Genomic DNA, 13,990 nt, shown 5'->3' on the forward strand with positions numbered 1-13,990 from the left:
TGTGGTGGCCTGAGCACTCCGCCAAACAAAACAGGCTCCCGAGCTCTGTTTACAGCCATGACTGCCTCCTGCAACCCTCTATAGCTCTGTTTTTGCTGGCAGACGGGTGCAGAAGGCGTGGCCCTCCCAAGCTCCATTTTTGCTGAGAGGCACCACGGGCCGGTCCTCTATTTCCAGGGTAGCTGCACGGGCCAGATCTAAGCACCCCTTGGGCTGGATCCGGCCAAAAGACCTTGAGTTTGACAACCCTCGCTTAGAGAGTGATTTACCCAATGAGCTTCATAACTGATGATCTGGAGACCTGAGTCTCCCTACTCCAACATCTTGACCTCTATACTACACTGGTTTTCATAGCTTATAACCAGCCAGGAAATACCATTTGTAGTGACTCATAGCCTGTTATTATTTATATTAGCAAACCTGTGACCCATTGGGTCATTGTTCCAAAGATATTTCCTTAGCAGATTCCTCAGTTCCTTCAACAATGGCAGAGCTTCTATTATACCGTCATCATTGGAAAGAATGGGAGGGAGATATTCAGAAAGGCATCTACTTTGAAAATAGCCCGTGTTTTATGACATTTCATATTATGTCATAAAATGTTTTATTATAATTTTTATGTCATAAAATGATTTATAAAATTTGCCAAATTAAAAAAAAAGTTTTAGTAGTACATAAATAAATCACATTGTAGCAAATGTCGTGAGAGTTCAGCTTCTGTTTTAGCTGCTATAAGCCAAGACTAATTATGTGGTATCACATTGTTTTCGACCCCTAGCAACCATATAGAGATTTTCTCCATGATAGTATATCCCTAATCTGTACTTTCAAATCTCCCAAGGATGCGCTCTTCACTGCTATAACCATGTTGCACAAATATAGACATCATCTGTTTCCAATAGCATCATCTGTCTGACCAATTTGATCCTGCAGGATTGACCTTTGATATCATTTATTGGGATTTCAGAAATATACCTTTTCTGTAGCAACACTTGCCTTCTGGAATTAGTTTTTTCCTAAATTCTGAATAGCCCCCTCTGTTGCTGCTTAGAAGATCCATGAAGACCTGGGTCTTCACCCAGAACTTTAGTGAGAGAGAAAGCCCTATCTTCGTTCCACCTGGTCTGGCATGCTTGCAATTTTTTATCATTATTTTATTGTAATTTCTTAGATTGTTGCAGTGTAATCTTAGATTTACAGTTGGGAAGCATGCATGTTTATGATGATAATATGCAGGGAATCAAAATTTTATTCAAATTAAAATTGATTTAAGTGTTTTCTTTCATCCTGCTGCCTTTGCCCTTTCCCTTAATAGGATTGCTGGACTGAACAGTGGCAATAAGAAAATAGTGAATAAGAATACCTTTCCCAGTTCATAATGAAAGTCTAACAGTTATAAAACTATTCTGCCTTAAACTATTAAGTGTGCAATAGAAATAAGATGGTGAACGAGCAGAAAGGACATTTCTTTATATGCAGAATAAACATTTAAATTGATTCCCTATGTGTATTGCAAAAAAACAAAATCCCCACAATCAAGGGAGACTTTGATTTGTACCTTACTTTTCCATGCTGAAACACCTGGGCTTCTTATGTAATTCTTGGTGTCAATTTTAGGCCAGGTTACCTGTACACTATTGTAAATTATTTAGTAGGCAGATTGGATGAGGACAGAAGGTGAAATTGACTCCGTCTTATCTTTAAGTGAGGAGTAGTAGAAATACTGTGACCCTCAAATACTAGGGTAAGAGCATATGGTATCAGTATTCCCTGCTTAATGAATCACCAATTGCCCAATTAATGAAGTACTTCCAGGCTAAATCTGGAATAAGAAGAAAAAATAAGCATTTTAAATATTTTCTCTGGTTAACATTTGTGCCAGGACCTTGTTTTTGTTTTTAAAAAAGGCCAAGTCTGAGACAACTGTAGATGATACTCCCCATAAAGCTGGTTTACATGTGACATGGCCTTAAGGACCTATTTTAGTCTGTTTTTAGAGGTTATGTCATCAGATTGTTTTAAATCAGTTTTTATTATACTATTTTAATGCAATTTTATCATGCACTATTTCATAAATATGTGATAATGATAATGACAACACTGATATAGATCAGTGCTTTCCACAGGTGCTTTCCAAACATTGAGGGACTGGAATAACTTTCCAGTCAGGGTTGAAGTATTGTGGGGAAAGGCATTAAATGAAATAAGGAAACTGATTTTAGGACATAGAGGATATCTAATGGGAGGTTTTATCTGTGAAAAATGATGAAAAGTGGATCCCAACATACTGTAAGTCCCAGTTCCACCACTTAGATAGCCAAAACTATTAAAAATAAAATTTCTATGAAAGCAGAAGAATGTAGCAATCATTGATTCAAAAAGCTTTCATATTAATATGGAGTCAATAGGAAAAGATTCCAAGCAGGAACCTGCGTGGGTACTAGGGGAAAATCAAATTAAACTTCAATGAAAAGAAATTCTTTTCAAAGCAGATTGGAAAAGGATACCACTGACTATAAAATAAAAGAAATGGTTGTGAAATAGAATGTTGTGGAACAAAATGGCGAATTTGCATTGTATGTGCGTATGTGTTATCTTTCTTGTTGATTATAACAAAGGACTACCAGTATATGTAGTCTGGACTGTTTGGAATCCTGAAATTCCTTTCCGGCCACTAACAATTCCAGTTTGTGGACATGTTATAATGCTTCTGTTTTTGACTGCCCAGACATTCAATATCCCCAGTCTCTCCCTTTAATGAACATGTTGAGCTTTCTTCTTGATTTATGTTTTGTGCTATACTCAGTCTGATTCTTTATTGCTTTATATAGGTTAGAGCAGTGTTTTTCAACCACTGTGCCGCGGCACACTAGTGTGCCGTGACATAGTGTAAGGTGTGCCGTGGGAAAAACACTTTATATATAGTCAATATAGGCACAGAGTTAAATTTTTTAAACATTTTCTAATGGTGGTGTGCCTCGTGATTTTTTTCATGAAAAAAGTGTGCCTTTGCACAAAAAAGGTTGAAAAACACTGGGTTAGAGAACGGAATCTTGTCAGTCCTGATCTATATATCAGGCTAGACATAAAGAATTATTTCTATTTATACACTTTATGTGATTTTCAATAATATACCACATTTTGGTATAACCAGAGTTTTCTATTTCTTTTGGAATTTTTAACTAATTTGGAAGTGTCTGACTACTAAGTTGTGATGTGTGTTTATTTCTTTTGGTATTGAAATTTGGAATTTGGATGCTTTAAATTAAATGGGGGTATTTTATATTTTTGTTTAATTAAAAATGTTATCTGAGATTGGAAGGAAGGACTCAATTCTTCAGTCACACAGGTCTATGTCAGAAATAGACATATGCATTTCAACCTTTGCATTTTCATCTTTTAATTGCCCAAAAGACAGCAACTTATGAAAGTCTTCTTGTGCGCAGGTGATGGTAGAAAAAAATCACTAAGCCACTATCCCTAAGCTGGAGATGGGAAAACCAGATTTTTGAAAGGGTATATGTGAAATACTCCACCTTCTAGTCAATAGGCTTAATCATCTATTATGGTTTCTAAGCAAGCCAAATTCCTCAGATGTGCCCTCTTATATAAACATAGATCAATTTTGAATGAAGTTCAAAGGAGTATATGGTGTAATTTGTGAATTCAGCATTACAAATATTGACAGAAGTAAATACAGTTAGGCCTCAAGTTACGAATGGAATGGAGCCTGCCCATTCCATTTGTAACCATAACTTGAGTATTTGTGGGAGTGAATCTCTTACCTTGGATGAGATCACTCCCTCTTTTCGCCCAGGCATTCGCTAATCGAATGTGAGGCTCGTTAAGTGCACATGAGGTATTTCAGGGTGGGGAAGACCATGGGGGAGGGCTACTGATGGAACAGGCCATCTGCCTATGACCACCCAAGGCCTCCCCGAGCAACTGAAATACCTCATGCTGCCCAAATTGCTTTCCTCCTGAAACCTGTCGCGCTGGTTCACTTGTGAACATCTAGCAAGTAGTCTGCTCCCCAGCCTTGTGCACTCCTCCAATGCTCCATCTGGACCTCCGTGGGCTTTCCCATGCCTGTTGCAGGCTGAAATGGAGCCTCCAAGGACCGGATGTAAGGCTTCCATGGGCCGGATCCAGCCTGTGGAGGCTCCGTTTGGCCTGCAACGGGCCAGTGGAGGTCCGTGGAGGGCCAAACGGAGTTTTGGACCAGATTTGGCCCCGGAGGCTCCATTTCAGCCTGCAACAGGCCGGGGGAAGTCTCTAGATGGCCAAACAGGGCTCCTGAGGGGAGAATCCACCCCTCAGGAGCTCCATTTTGGCCGTCAAGGTGCCAAGTGAGGCCTCTAGGGTTTTTGAGGGGTGGATTCGCCCCTCAGAAACTTCGTTTCAGCGGGCAACATACAGAATGAATGTTGCAGAGCCTCTGTGGTTGTTCATAAGGCAACCATTGTCCATGTACTGCCATGGTCCTGCAACATTTGTAATTTCAGGGCTTGTTCGGAAACGCTAGGGGACGTTGATTGCATAACTCTGAATGTTTGCTAAGGGAACATTCGTAACCAGGGATTATCTGTAGAAGCTCAGAATGGTGAATTAACCATAACTATGGTCAGAGAATTAATGGGAGACCTTTATTCTTTTCCTTTTTGCTCTGATACAGACCAAGTGGGCATTTGTTTTAGATTGTAGTTTATCAATGCTGATGGTAAAATGACAGAATAATGGAGATTGTTAGCAGATGAGGATGCTGAATGTGCTTGAGGGTGAGAGGATCTTCTGAATGCAAGAAACAGGTTAGGGATTCTGGATCGAGATGAGAAAGACTTGGAAGTGCCAACAAGAGACTTGTCTGTACTTTTTGCTAAGGCAAAATAGGTAAAAACTTTGGCCAAGACCTTTTTTGGCGGGAGGGTGGGGAGATTTGCCATCAAAAATTAGCATTTGCGAAATTGAGCCTTCAAGGTAATTTGCATCCCAAATTCCCTTACATATAGCACAGCTGATACAAAGTAAAAAAAATAATTTATGATATGATAACGTGGAATTCATTTGAAAAAAGAAAACTACTATAGGAACAAATACGTTTCAAGGACACACGTAGAGTACCATGCAAAGTCACACACATAAGGGTTCTTGCAAAAAATTCTATAAGCTATAACAGATTCCAGATGGGAATGTATAGAATAAAAAATGTGATGAATTAAAGTCATAATTAAGAAAGTATACTTTATTATACTTTTTCAAAACATTATTACAAAAAAACAAATGGTTATACTTTATTTAAATTATCAAGTGCAAAATAGAAGCACCCTACAAGGTTCCATCTAAAGTTCATGGAACTATTCTAGACCAGAAATAAGCAAATGCAACTTTGCCTGGCCTAAAGAAATCATACTAACTTATACCAGCTTAATTGCAGGGAGCTAAATGTAGACCTCCAAAGATCAGAAATACACACAAGGTGCAAAATCAGTTAAGACACAAAAATGTATCTACAAATATATATAATCTTTACATTAAATAGTTGCATTAGGAAGCTATCATTTTCAAATACAACTAGATAATTCCCAGGTCTCTTTATTATTTATCTTTCAATTGATCATAAATATGAATTGAAACAAAAATTGCTAGTTTTAAAAATCATTTCCCACCTATGTTTTTTGTTCTTTGCCTTTTGGAGAAAACATCACGTTATAAGGCTGCCTTCTTTTGGGGCGTGGACAGGGAGCAAACTCTTCCTTTATATAACCTAAAAAACCAAAGACAGAAAATGTTTACACAATGGTTTTGGTAAAAAACAACATGATTAAATTGTAGTGACATGATTTTCTGCCAATTTCAATATATAACAATCATAAAAATCTTTATTAAAAACCCAATTACAGGTGAAACTCGAAAAATTAGAATATCGTGCAAAAGTTCATTTATTTCAGTAATGCAACTTAAAAGGTGAAATTAAGATATGAGATAGACTCATAAAAGCTGAATCTAAAAGACTAGGATAAATGTGTTTGACTTTCATTCAGAACTTTTATTGTAACACACTATTCACAGCTATGAAGTGAGTAGGATGTTGTGCTACTTGTCAATTTATAAACTTCTTAATAACTGTTATGAAATTATTCATATTTTGAGATGTAAAGGTAACTTTCTATGTGCAAATAGAAATTTTATGCCACATTTTATGCAGAAATTTTTAAATTAAGAAATTTAATGAAGTTTGCTTCCTAAAGCATGGTATATTGAAAACTGAATTTTAAATTGGAAAATTTCTCATTCAATTTTTACTTTATACATGGATTTACTAAGTGTCTATAGATAAATTATCAGCTGTGCCTCTGTAGTAGGAATCTAATGCTGGTTTGACCAATAGGTTTAAGTTAAGTTGCCAAAAGAATGTGAATATTCAAAAACTAAATGATAAAAAATGGTTATTATTACTGTAATGAAGATTAGTGATATCCTATTAACACACTGTAAAAGATTATAAATAAAATTCACTGCAATCGGTAGGCATATCATTTGTTGTTGTAGCTTATGGTTGACCTTTATAGCTCTCTAAATAGCAATTATTAGGTATTATAATTGTTTCAAATAACTTTGTCATATAAACTAGAAAATAAATGAAAATGCAGTGTTTCCTGTCGACCAAGTACTATTCATAACCAACAATGGGCAAAACCAAAATACACTAAGCTGCTTAGACACCATGATTGTGCAGAGTGACTCAGTCAAACTACCTTTGGGCAAATGGAAAAATAATTTTCCTGTCCATCAGATTTCCTAGTCTCCCTGCCTCTAATTGAAATGATTTTCAGGCAGGAAACACTTCCTTCAGATTACCTACTTTAAAAAGGCAGCCAGTGAGTTGGTGGTCTTTGTAAAATTGGAACAGAATTATTCTTGTTTTATTGGAGTTAAATTTGTGATGAAATGGCCAGACTTCCCATGGTTCTTCCTTGACTATTTCCTGCCTGAAAAAAGATGGGTGTAGTCTCCAGAAGGAGATGATGAAAGTTTTCTTCTGTATGCCCTCAGTGTAAGTAAAGCTTTTTTTTTATTTGCAATAGATTCACCACAAAGGGAAAGGGCATCATAGGACCCCCCCTCAATTGGTGAATCCCCTCCCAGTGCTTGAGTATAGCACCATTGTGCCACCATGCTGTAAGTCATGGATCTGTTTGTAAAAGATTCACAGAAAAGTCTATCATGAGCTCTGTTCTCTAACTAGTTTTTTAATGCTGTTGCCTAGGTATTTGGGCTCTGTCACAACTTCTGGGAGGTCAGATGTCTCTATTACCAAAACTCAGACAATGGTGGAAGAACAGCTGTGGCCCTGCTTCCTGTTCATTTTTGGTTTGCTTCAGTGTTCGCTCCATCCATTCTTTGTGCAGGGCTGATGAGAGCTGCCGGAAGGTAGAGTAAGATATTATGTGTGAAAGCCCTGGGCAGGGAAAACCTGATGTAATAATTATGCACAGTGAAACCTTTCCCCCTCTTAAAATACTTGAATTTGCAACAAATCTGCTTCAGTTGTGTTTAGACATCTTTAAATCATGTGGATTTTATGATGGCCTATTCTTCTACAATTCTTCCAAAAAAAAAAACAACAACAAACAACCCTGAGCAACCATTAAGACATGAGCTTAGATATGCATTTCCCTTGCTCCTCTCTTGGAGTTCACACATCCCTCTTCTGATATACTGCTATATCAGTAATTCTTTGGTTCTCTTGCTGCATTCTTTTAATGAAACTGAGGGAGATCTGTCCGCTCATGCTAGTCTGGAATAAATGAGTATTGTTCTTCTATCTTTCCAACCTTATGACTTGTTTGTCTTCAGGGAATGACTGCCAAAGGCCTACCTGGAGTTTAGCCTGTGTAAGAATCGGCTCAATGGATGCCACACAAAAGTTTTTTCCTGGTTATCACAATTATTGCTGCCCCTTGTTTCATTCAGATGTGAGAGAAAGAAGCCAAGAAGCCTCCTGGTCTGCCATGCATAGCTATTGACTGTCAGTCACTGGAACTGATGCTACCTGGGACCTCATTTGTCATGGAGTTGAGGATTTCATGTGGTCTCCTAATCTGTCATGGAGCTGTTGGCTTCTCTGTTTGACAAAATATTCTGAGAAAAGTCTTTGTATTCATGGATTATTCACCCAAAATTTATTGCTTTCTCCCAATCTCTTTGATTTACAGATGGCATTTGCTTTGTATATTACTTAGTAGGGATATTATTTAAGGAATTGCATTTCATTGAATGCTGTTTTGCTACCTCTGGTTGTCTTTTTGTCACATTTTTAATAGGCCCTTAAAATGGAGTTGATGGATATGCACTGGTCCTTCCTAAAGGTCAGAACTAAAGATTAAAATTTAGGGAGGTTGTCTTGCAATAGATAGATGCTTTCTATCTATAGGAGGAATTCAGTTAACCCATTTCTGTGACTTCCATTTTCTGTGACCAAGAAACTGAGAAGCAACTACCCTTTGTTGTTTCTATTCAGAGTCTTGCATTACCTTCTGGAAACTAAACTCATTCTTCCATTTTTGTATAGTATCGCTTTATATAATTACCTCTTTCAACACACATTTGTGTGGAAGGGAATCCAACTTCCCAGAAATTTTCTGGTGTTTCAGGAGGAATATAACGAGATCGATGTCTAGAACAGGTAGCTAGTTTTTTCTCTCTCTCTTCTTCTGGCAAACCTGCATAATACTAAGATACAATAATTAGAAATAAGTAACAAATGAAGGAGAATATTTTAGCTATAAAAACATGGATACCCAACAATATTTAACATGCATCAGTGTATTTCTGAAACTCTGATTTGTACTGTTTGCTTATTATAGTTTTAGGTACAAATGAATCCCACACTTTGGGGTTAAAGTTTTTTCTAAATTAGCAATCTTCAAGCAATGGAAACTTTCCTGTACAATACTTATATTCTTATTGGTATATTGTAGAATATCTCTTCTTCTTTGTAAAGCTGTGAAAACAACACTTAAAAAAAGTGTTAATCCAGACAAAAGTCAATTAAGCATAACTTCTCCTGCCTTGTTTATTTTGATTTAGAAGTCTTCTGCCTCTCACACTATCACTTTGGTATCATGACATGCTGACATTACAACATACATCTATGAAAAATTTAATTTTAGATTGTTTATACCGAACAAACTTTTTAAATAAATGCTTTAGATGATTTGCCCATATTTTTAACATATTTGAACTAGTGGGGAAAGTTCTTGTTTTCAATACAGTTAGGCACTAACAATCACTTGCCAAAATGTAACAAGAATCAAGTTCCTGGAGAGGAGAAACCTTATCTGTGCAGGGACAGGAAATTAAACCTGTTCACACACAAACCTTGGCAAAGAAAAACCAATCCCAAAACCCACAAAGTTGCTTTTATGTTCTGTTTCTTTCTTCATTCAAGAATCCAGATGCTGCATGTTTTAGAGAATAGAATTAAGCTTCAACATGGGCTATAATGTACATTAAACAGAAAACACTAGCAACAATCACATTTGCTAAATTAAGTTTCTTATTTTAAAGATTCCATTTCAAAAAAATATTGATAAGGATTTTAAAAGATGGCTGAAATAAGCATTTAAAAATGAATTATTACTGATTTTTTGAAAGACATGGTATAGTATAACACTGATATATAACCTCAAAACAAGTTGTACAGAATATTAATAAATAAATTTCAGGTACTCATATATGGAATTTACCCCTTATTATTTAAGGCAGTCATAGAAACATATATACTCAAATGACAATAGCAATATATACATTTTTTTCATATATAATGTTCTCCCAATAATAAAATGGTATAATTATATGAACAGTCGCTTTTAATAATCCTAATTCCGAAAGTCCGCAAGGAGTATAAGGAGTACTTCTTAAGTGAAAACAAGGGAACTATAGCAGTTGTGCTAGAAATCAGAAGAGAATGTTGAGGGATCTTCTGTGATTAGGAATACGCACAATTTTCCATGGTAAATGTTTCTAAAAGTGGGCAAAAATTCCATTGGAACATTGTTGGTGGTTTATTCACACAGGCTGTTTGCTAACATACACATAATTTTTTGGGGATTAGTTATCATATTAGTCCCTTAACTGTTCCCATGTTATATAATGCATAACGTGGCTCATTGATATTTGATTTGACACGCAAACCCATTCTGGTGGGGGGGGGGGAATGATGGATTATAAATCAATGTTAATATACTTATTTTTGCAAAGTCTAATATCAGTTAGTCACCAGGACCAGAGTTTTACTCTTCTGAGTTTTCAGACTCATGCTTGAGCCCATCTTCAGGGAATTTCTCTCTACGGGAATACGTGCTTTGGGTTATTCCATAAGTCTCCATAGGACATGGTATTTTAATCCCTCATCATTTTTGGCTACCTTCCTCTAGTCACAAGTCAGTTTTATCTACATTATTTTCAAAATATATGACTAAGAACTAACACAGTACTAGCATATATTTATGATGGTTGCAGTATCCCAGGGCCATATGATCACCTTTTGCAACCTTCAGACAAGCAAAGTGAAAGAGGGAGCCAGACTCACTTAACAAGTGTGTTATTAATTTAACAACTGTAGTGATTCACTTAACTGTGACAAGGAAATTTGTAAAATGAGGCAAAACTCTCTTAACAACTGTCTTGCTCACAATGGAAATTTGAGCTCAATTGTGCTCATAAGACCCACTATATACTTACTATTTCACATTCTTTACAAGAGTGGCCAGGTAATTTTCTTCTTTCTTCTTTTTTCCGCACAACTTCAATATGAGGAAAATCCAATACAAGATTTGTTCTGCAGTGTAAGCAGAGAAAAACAAGGATATATATTTCTAAAAAATTGCACAAGTTGTCTATTACTGTCAAAATTTGATTTTTGTCCCTAAATATAAATATACACAATACAGAATCATGACAACAGTCTAGCAGTTATAGTATTCCTGAATATATTTCCAGTCTTATATTTATTTCTTTGTTTGTTTTGCTACAATAAAAATAATGAAAAGGAAAAAGGAAAGGAAATCATTACAGTAACTAAAATTCTATTGATATCAGAATGACTTCCCTATATTAGCCAAAAATAGGCAGATAACCACATATATTCTTTGGGGAAGAGAAATTCCAAACTTAAAAATATCTCTTAAAGAGGTATTTTATTTGTGTGAAATTACAAAATAATCCTTTAAAATATTTTATATTTTTATTTGATTATTTTTAGACATATTTTCAAAGCGGATTAAATTCTTAAACTTTGATTTTGCCATATTGTCATCTCTGGGGAAAATGTAACTAATATTTATATTCTGAGGGAACTTGATTCCGTAAATACCTTTCATCACTTTTAAAATATGTTTCCACAAAAGCCTTCTGCTTCATTTTATTTTGCTTGTCTCTTTCCCCTGAAAAGATATATATTAAGCCATAAACAATACTGGAAAGAATATGATAAAATTGTAAATTTAACTGAAGTAATATGACTACAGAAAACTAGATTTATAACCATTTGTAACAACGAATACATATTTTCTGAGTACCAGTCAGTTTTTTAAAATAATGTTTTAATAATAATAACAAGTTAAATACTTTGTATAGTGCTTTTTTCTTTTCCTTCTTCCTCTGAAGAATTCTTGTAGTCACATTCTGGAAGATTGTCATCTTCTAAATAGGATTTATATTCTTCATAAGTTGTCTGATCAAATATTTCTGTTAAGGTATCCTTTTCTCTTTTTTCTCCCTCTACAAATACAAGTAACAACAAACACGAGATCCAATAAATAGAGCACAACAATGATGAGAACTATCTTGAATGCATTTGGGTCAATATTAAAGGTTGGAGGGAAATGACATTGCCATAGGTCTATAGTATGGGCCACCCAACCAAGCAGAGGAAGTAGATGAACTTTTTGCTAGTCAGCTAACTAAGGTATGTAGGAAGAACACCAGAATAGTAATGGAGGATTTTAACTACCCCGACATCAACTGGGAAACAAACTCTGCACCAAGTGGAAGATCCAACAGGTTCCTAACAAATCTAGCAGACAACTTCGTTTCCCAAAAAGTAGAGAAGGGAACAAGGGGATCGGCCATATTAGACTTAATTCTCACTAACAGAGAGGAAATGATAGAAGGTGTTGAAGCCATAGGAAGGAGGCAAATGACCATGCAATATTGGAATTTAACATTATGCAAACACAAGTAGTAGAACAAAGTCAAACTAGAATCTTGGATTTTAAGAGAGCTAATTTCAATAAACTTAGAGAGAGCTTGGGAAGAATTCCATGGATGAGAATCCTTTAGGGGAAAAAAACTCAAGAAGTTTGGGAAATTTTGAAAAATGAGATTATAAAAGCTCAGTCTAGCACAATACCAATGAAGAAGAAAAATAACAGCTCCCAAAAGAAACCAGCATGGCTGCATAAAGAACTCAGTGACAAATTGAAAGACAAAAAAGTTAAGTGTGAAAAGTGGAAAGAGGGGGACATAACTAAGGCAGAATATCAGCAAATAGCCCGAGCCTGTAAAGATGAAGTAAGGAAAGCTAAGGCTCACAATGAAGAAAGGCTTGCCACAAAAGTAAGAAATAAAAAATGCTTCTTCCAACATGTTAAAAACAAGAAAAAACTTAAGGAAACAATTGGTCAATTGCTGGGAGAAAGTGGCAAGAAGGTGACAAGCAACAAGGAGAAAGCAGAACTATTTAACTCATTTTTTGCATCTGTTTTTACACAAAGGGATACAACAGTCCAACCTATCAAAAACAGCACCACAAAAATCAGATTAGGAACACAAATTGAAATAGGGAAGAAAATGGTAAGTGAGCACCTTTCTACCCTAGACAAGTTCAAATCACCAGGACCAGACGGATTACACCCCAGGGTTTTAAGGAACTGGCAGATGGGATCTCAGAACCACTGAACTACACCTTTCAGTGATCCTGGAGCACCGGGGAACTGCCAGAGGACTGGAAAAGAGCTGATGTGGTTCCCATCTTCAAAAAAGGAAAAAAAATTAGATCCAGTAAACTATAGACCTATCAGCCTGACCTCAATACCAGGAAAGATTCTGGAAAAGATAATCAAGCAACGAATTAGCAAATACCTAGAAGTAAACAAAGTAATAGCCAAAAGCCAATATGGGTTTGTCAAAAACAGATCATGACAGACTAATCTTATTGCATTCTTTGACAAAGTGACAAAATTAGTGGACCAAAGGAATGCTGTTGATATAGTTTATTTGGCCTTCAGTAAGGCATTTGATAAGGTAGACCATAACCTACTACTAGATAAAGTAGAAAAATGTGGGTTGGACAGCATCATCACCAGATGGATTTGTAACTGGCTGACCAACCGCACTCAACATGTAGTCCTCAATGGAACTGCATCTACATGGGGAGAAGTATGCAGTGGAGTACCCCAAGGCTCTGTTTTAGGCCCAGTACTCTTCAACATCTTCATCAATGATTTGGATGAGGGAATAAATGGGGAACTCATCAAATTTGCAGATGACACCAAGCTGGCAAGAATAGCCAACACTCCAGAAGACAGGCTTAAGATACAGAAGGATCTTGACAAACTTGAACATTGGGCACTATCTAATGAAATGAAATTCAATGGTGAAAAGAGTAAGGTTCTACATTTAGGCAAGAAAAACGAAATGCACAGGTACAGTATAGGTGGTACCGTGCTCAATAGTAGTAACTGTGAGAGGGATCTTGGAGTCCTAGTGGACAACCATTTAAATATGAGCCAGCAATGTGCAGCAGCTGCCAAAAAAGCCAACACAGTTCTAGGCTACATAAACAGAGGGATAGAATCAAGATCATGTGAAGTGTTAATACCACTTTATAATGCCTTGGTAAGGCCACACTTGGAATACTGCATTCAGTTTTGGTCGCCACGATGTAGAAAAGATGTGGAGACTCTAGAAAGAGTGCAGAGAAGAG

The 13,990-nt window shown here is 36.2% G+C and overlaps 1 protein-coding gene across 8 annotated transcripts in view; it reads right to left on the reverse strand.

The window, feature by feature from the left end:
• RBBP8 (RB binding protein 8, endonuclease) overlaps positions 1–13,990 on the reverse strand; it is a 66,841-nt gene that overhangs the window by 1,777 nt on the left and 51,074 nt on the right. For 7 of the 8 annotated variants that reach the window (XM_014054648.2, XM_014054616.2, XM_014054633.2 and 4 more), the window contains 5 exons: positions 11,632–11,784; positions 11,378–11,447; positions 10,747–10,843; positions 8,592–8,733; positions 5,222–5,764 (listed from right to left, as the gene is read on the reverse strand). In XM_014054648.2, coding sequence (XP_013910123.2) covers positions 5,667–5,764; positions 8,592–8,733; positions 10,747–10,843; positions 11,378–11,447; positions 11,632–11,784 — 560 coding nt within the window. In that variant the 3' untranslated portion in view covers positions 5,222–5,666. Of the gene's footprint in view, positions 1–5,221; positions 5,765–8,591; positions 8,734–10,746; positions 10,844–11,377; positions 11,448–11,631; positions 11,785–13,990 lie in introns of those variants that run through there. The other variant, XM_087707181.1, reaches the window with a different exon arrangement.

Source organism: Thamnophis sirtalis, unplaced genomic scaffold (genome assembly GCF_051295495.1).
Source record: "Thamnophis sirtalis isolate CommonGarterSnake01/CBP01778 unplaced genomic scaffold, rThaSir2_p1.2 scaffold_2, whole genome shotgun sequence".
Classification (NCBI taxonomy): Eukaryota; Metazoa; Chordata; class Lepidosauria; order Squamata; family Natricidae; genus Thamnophis; species Thamnophis sirtalis.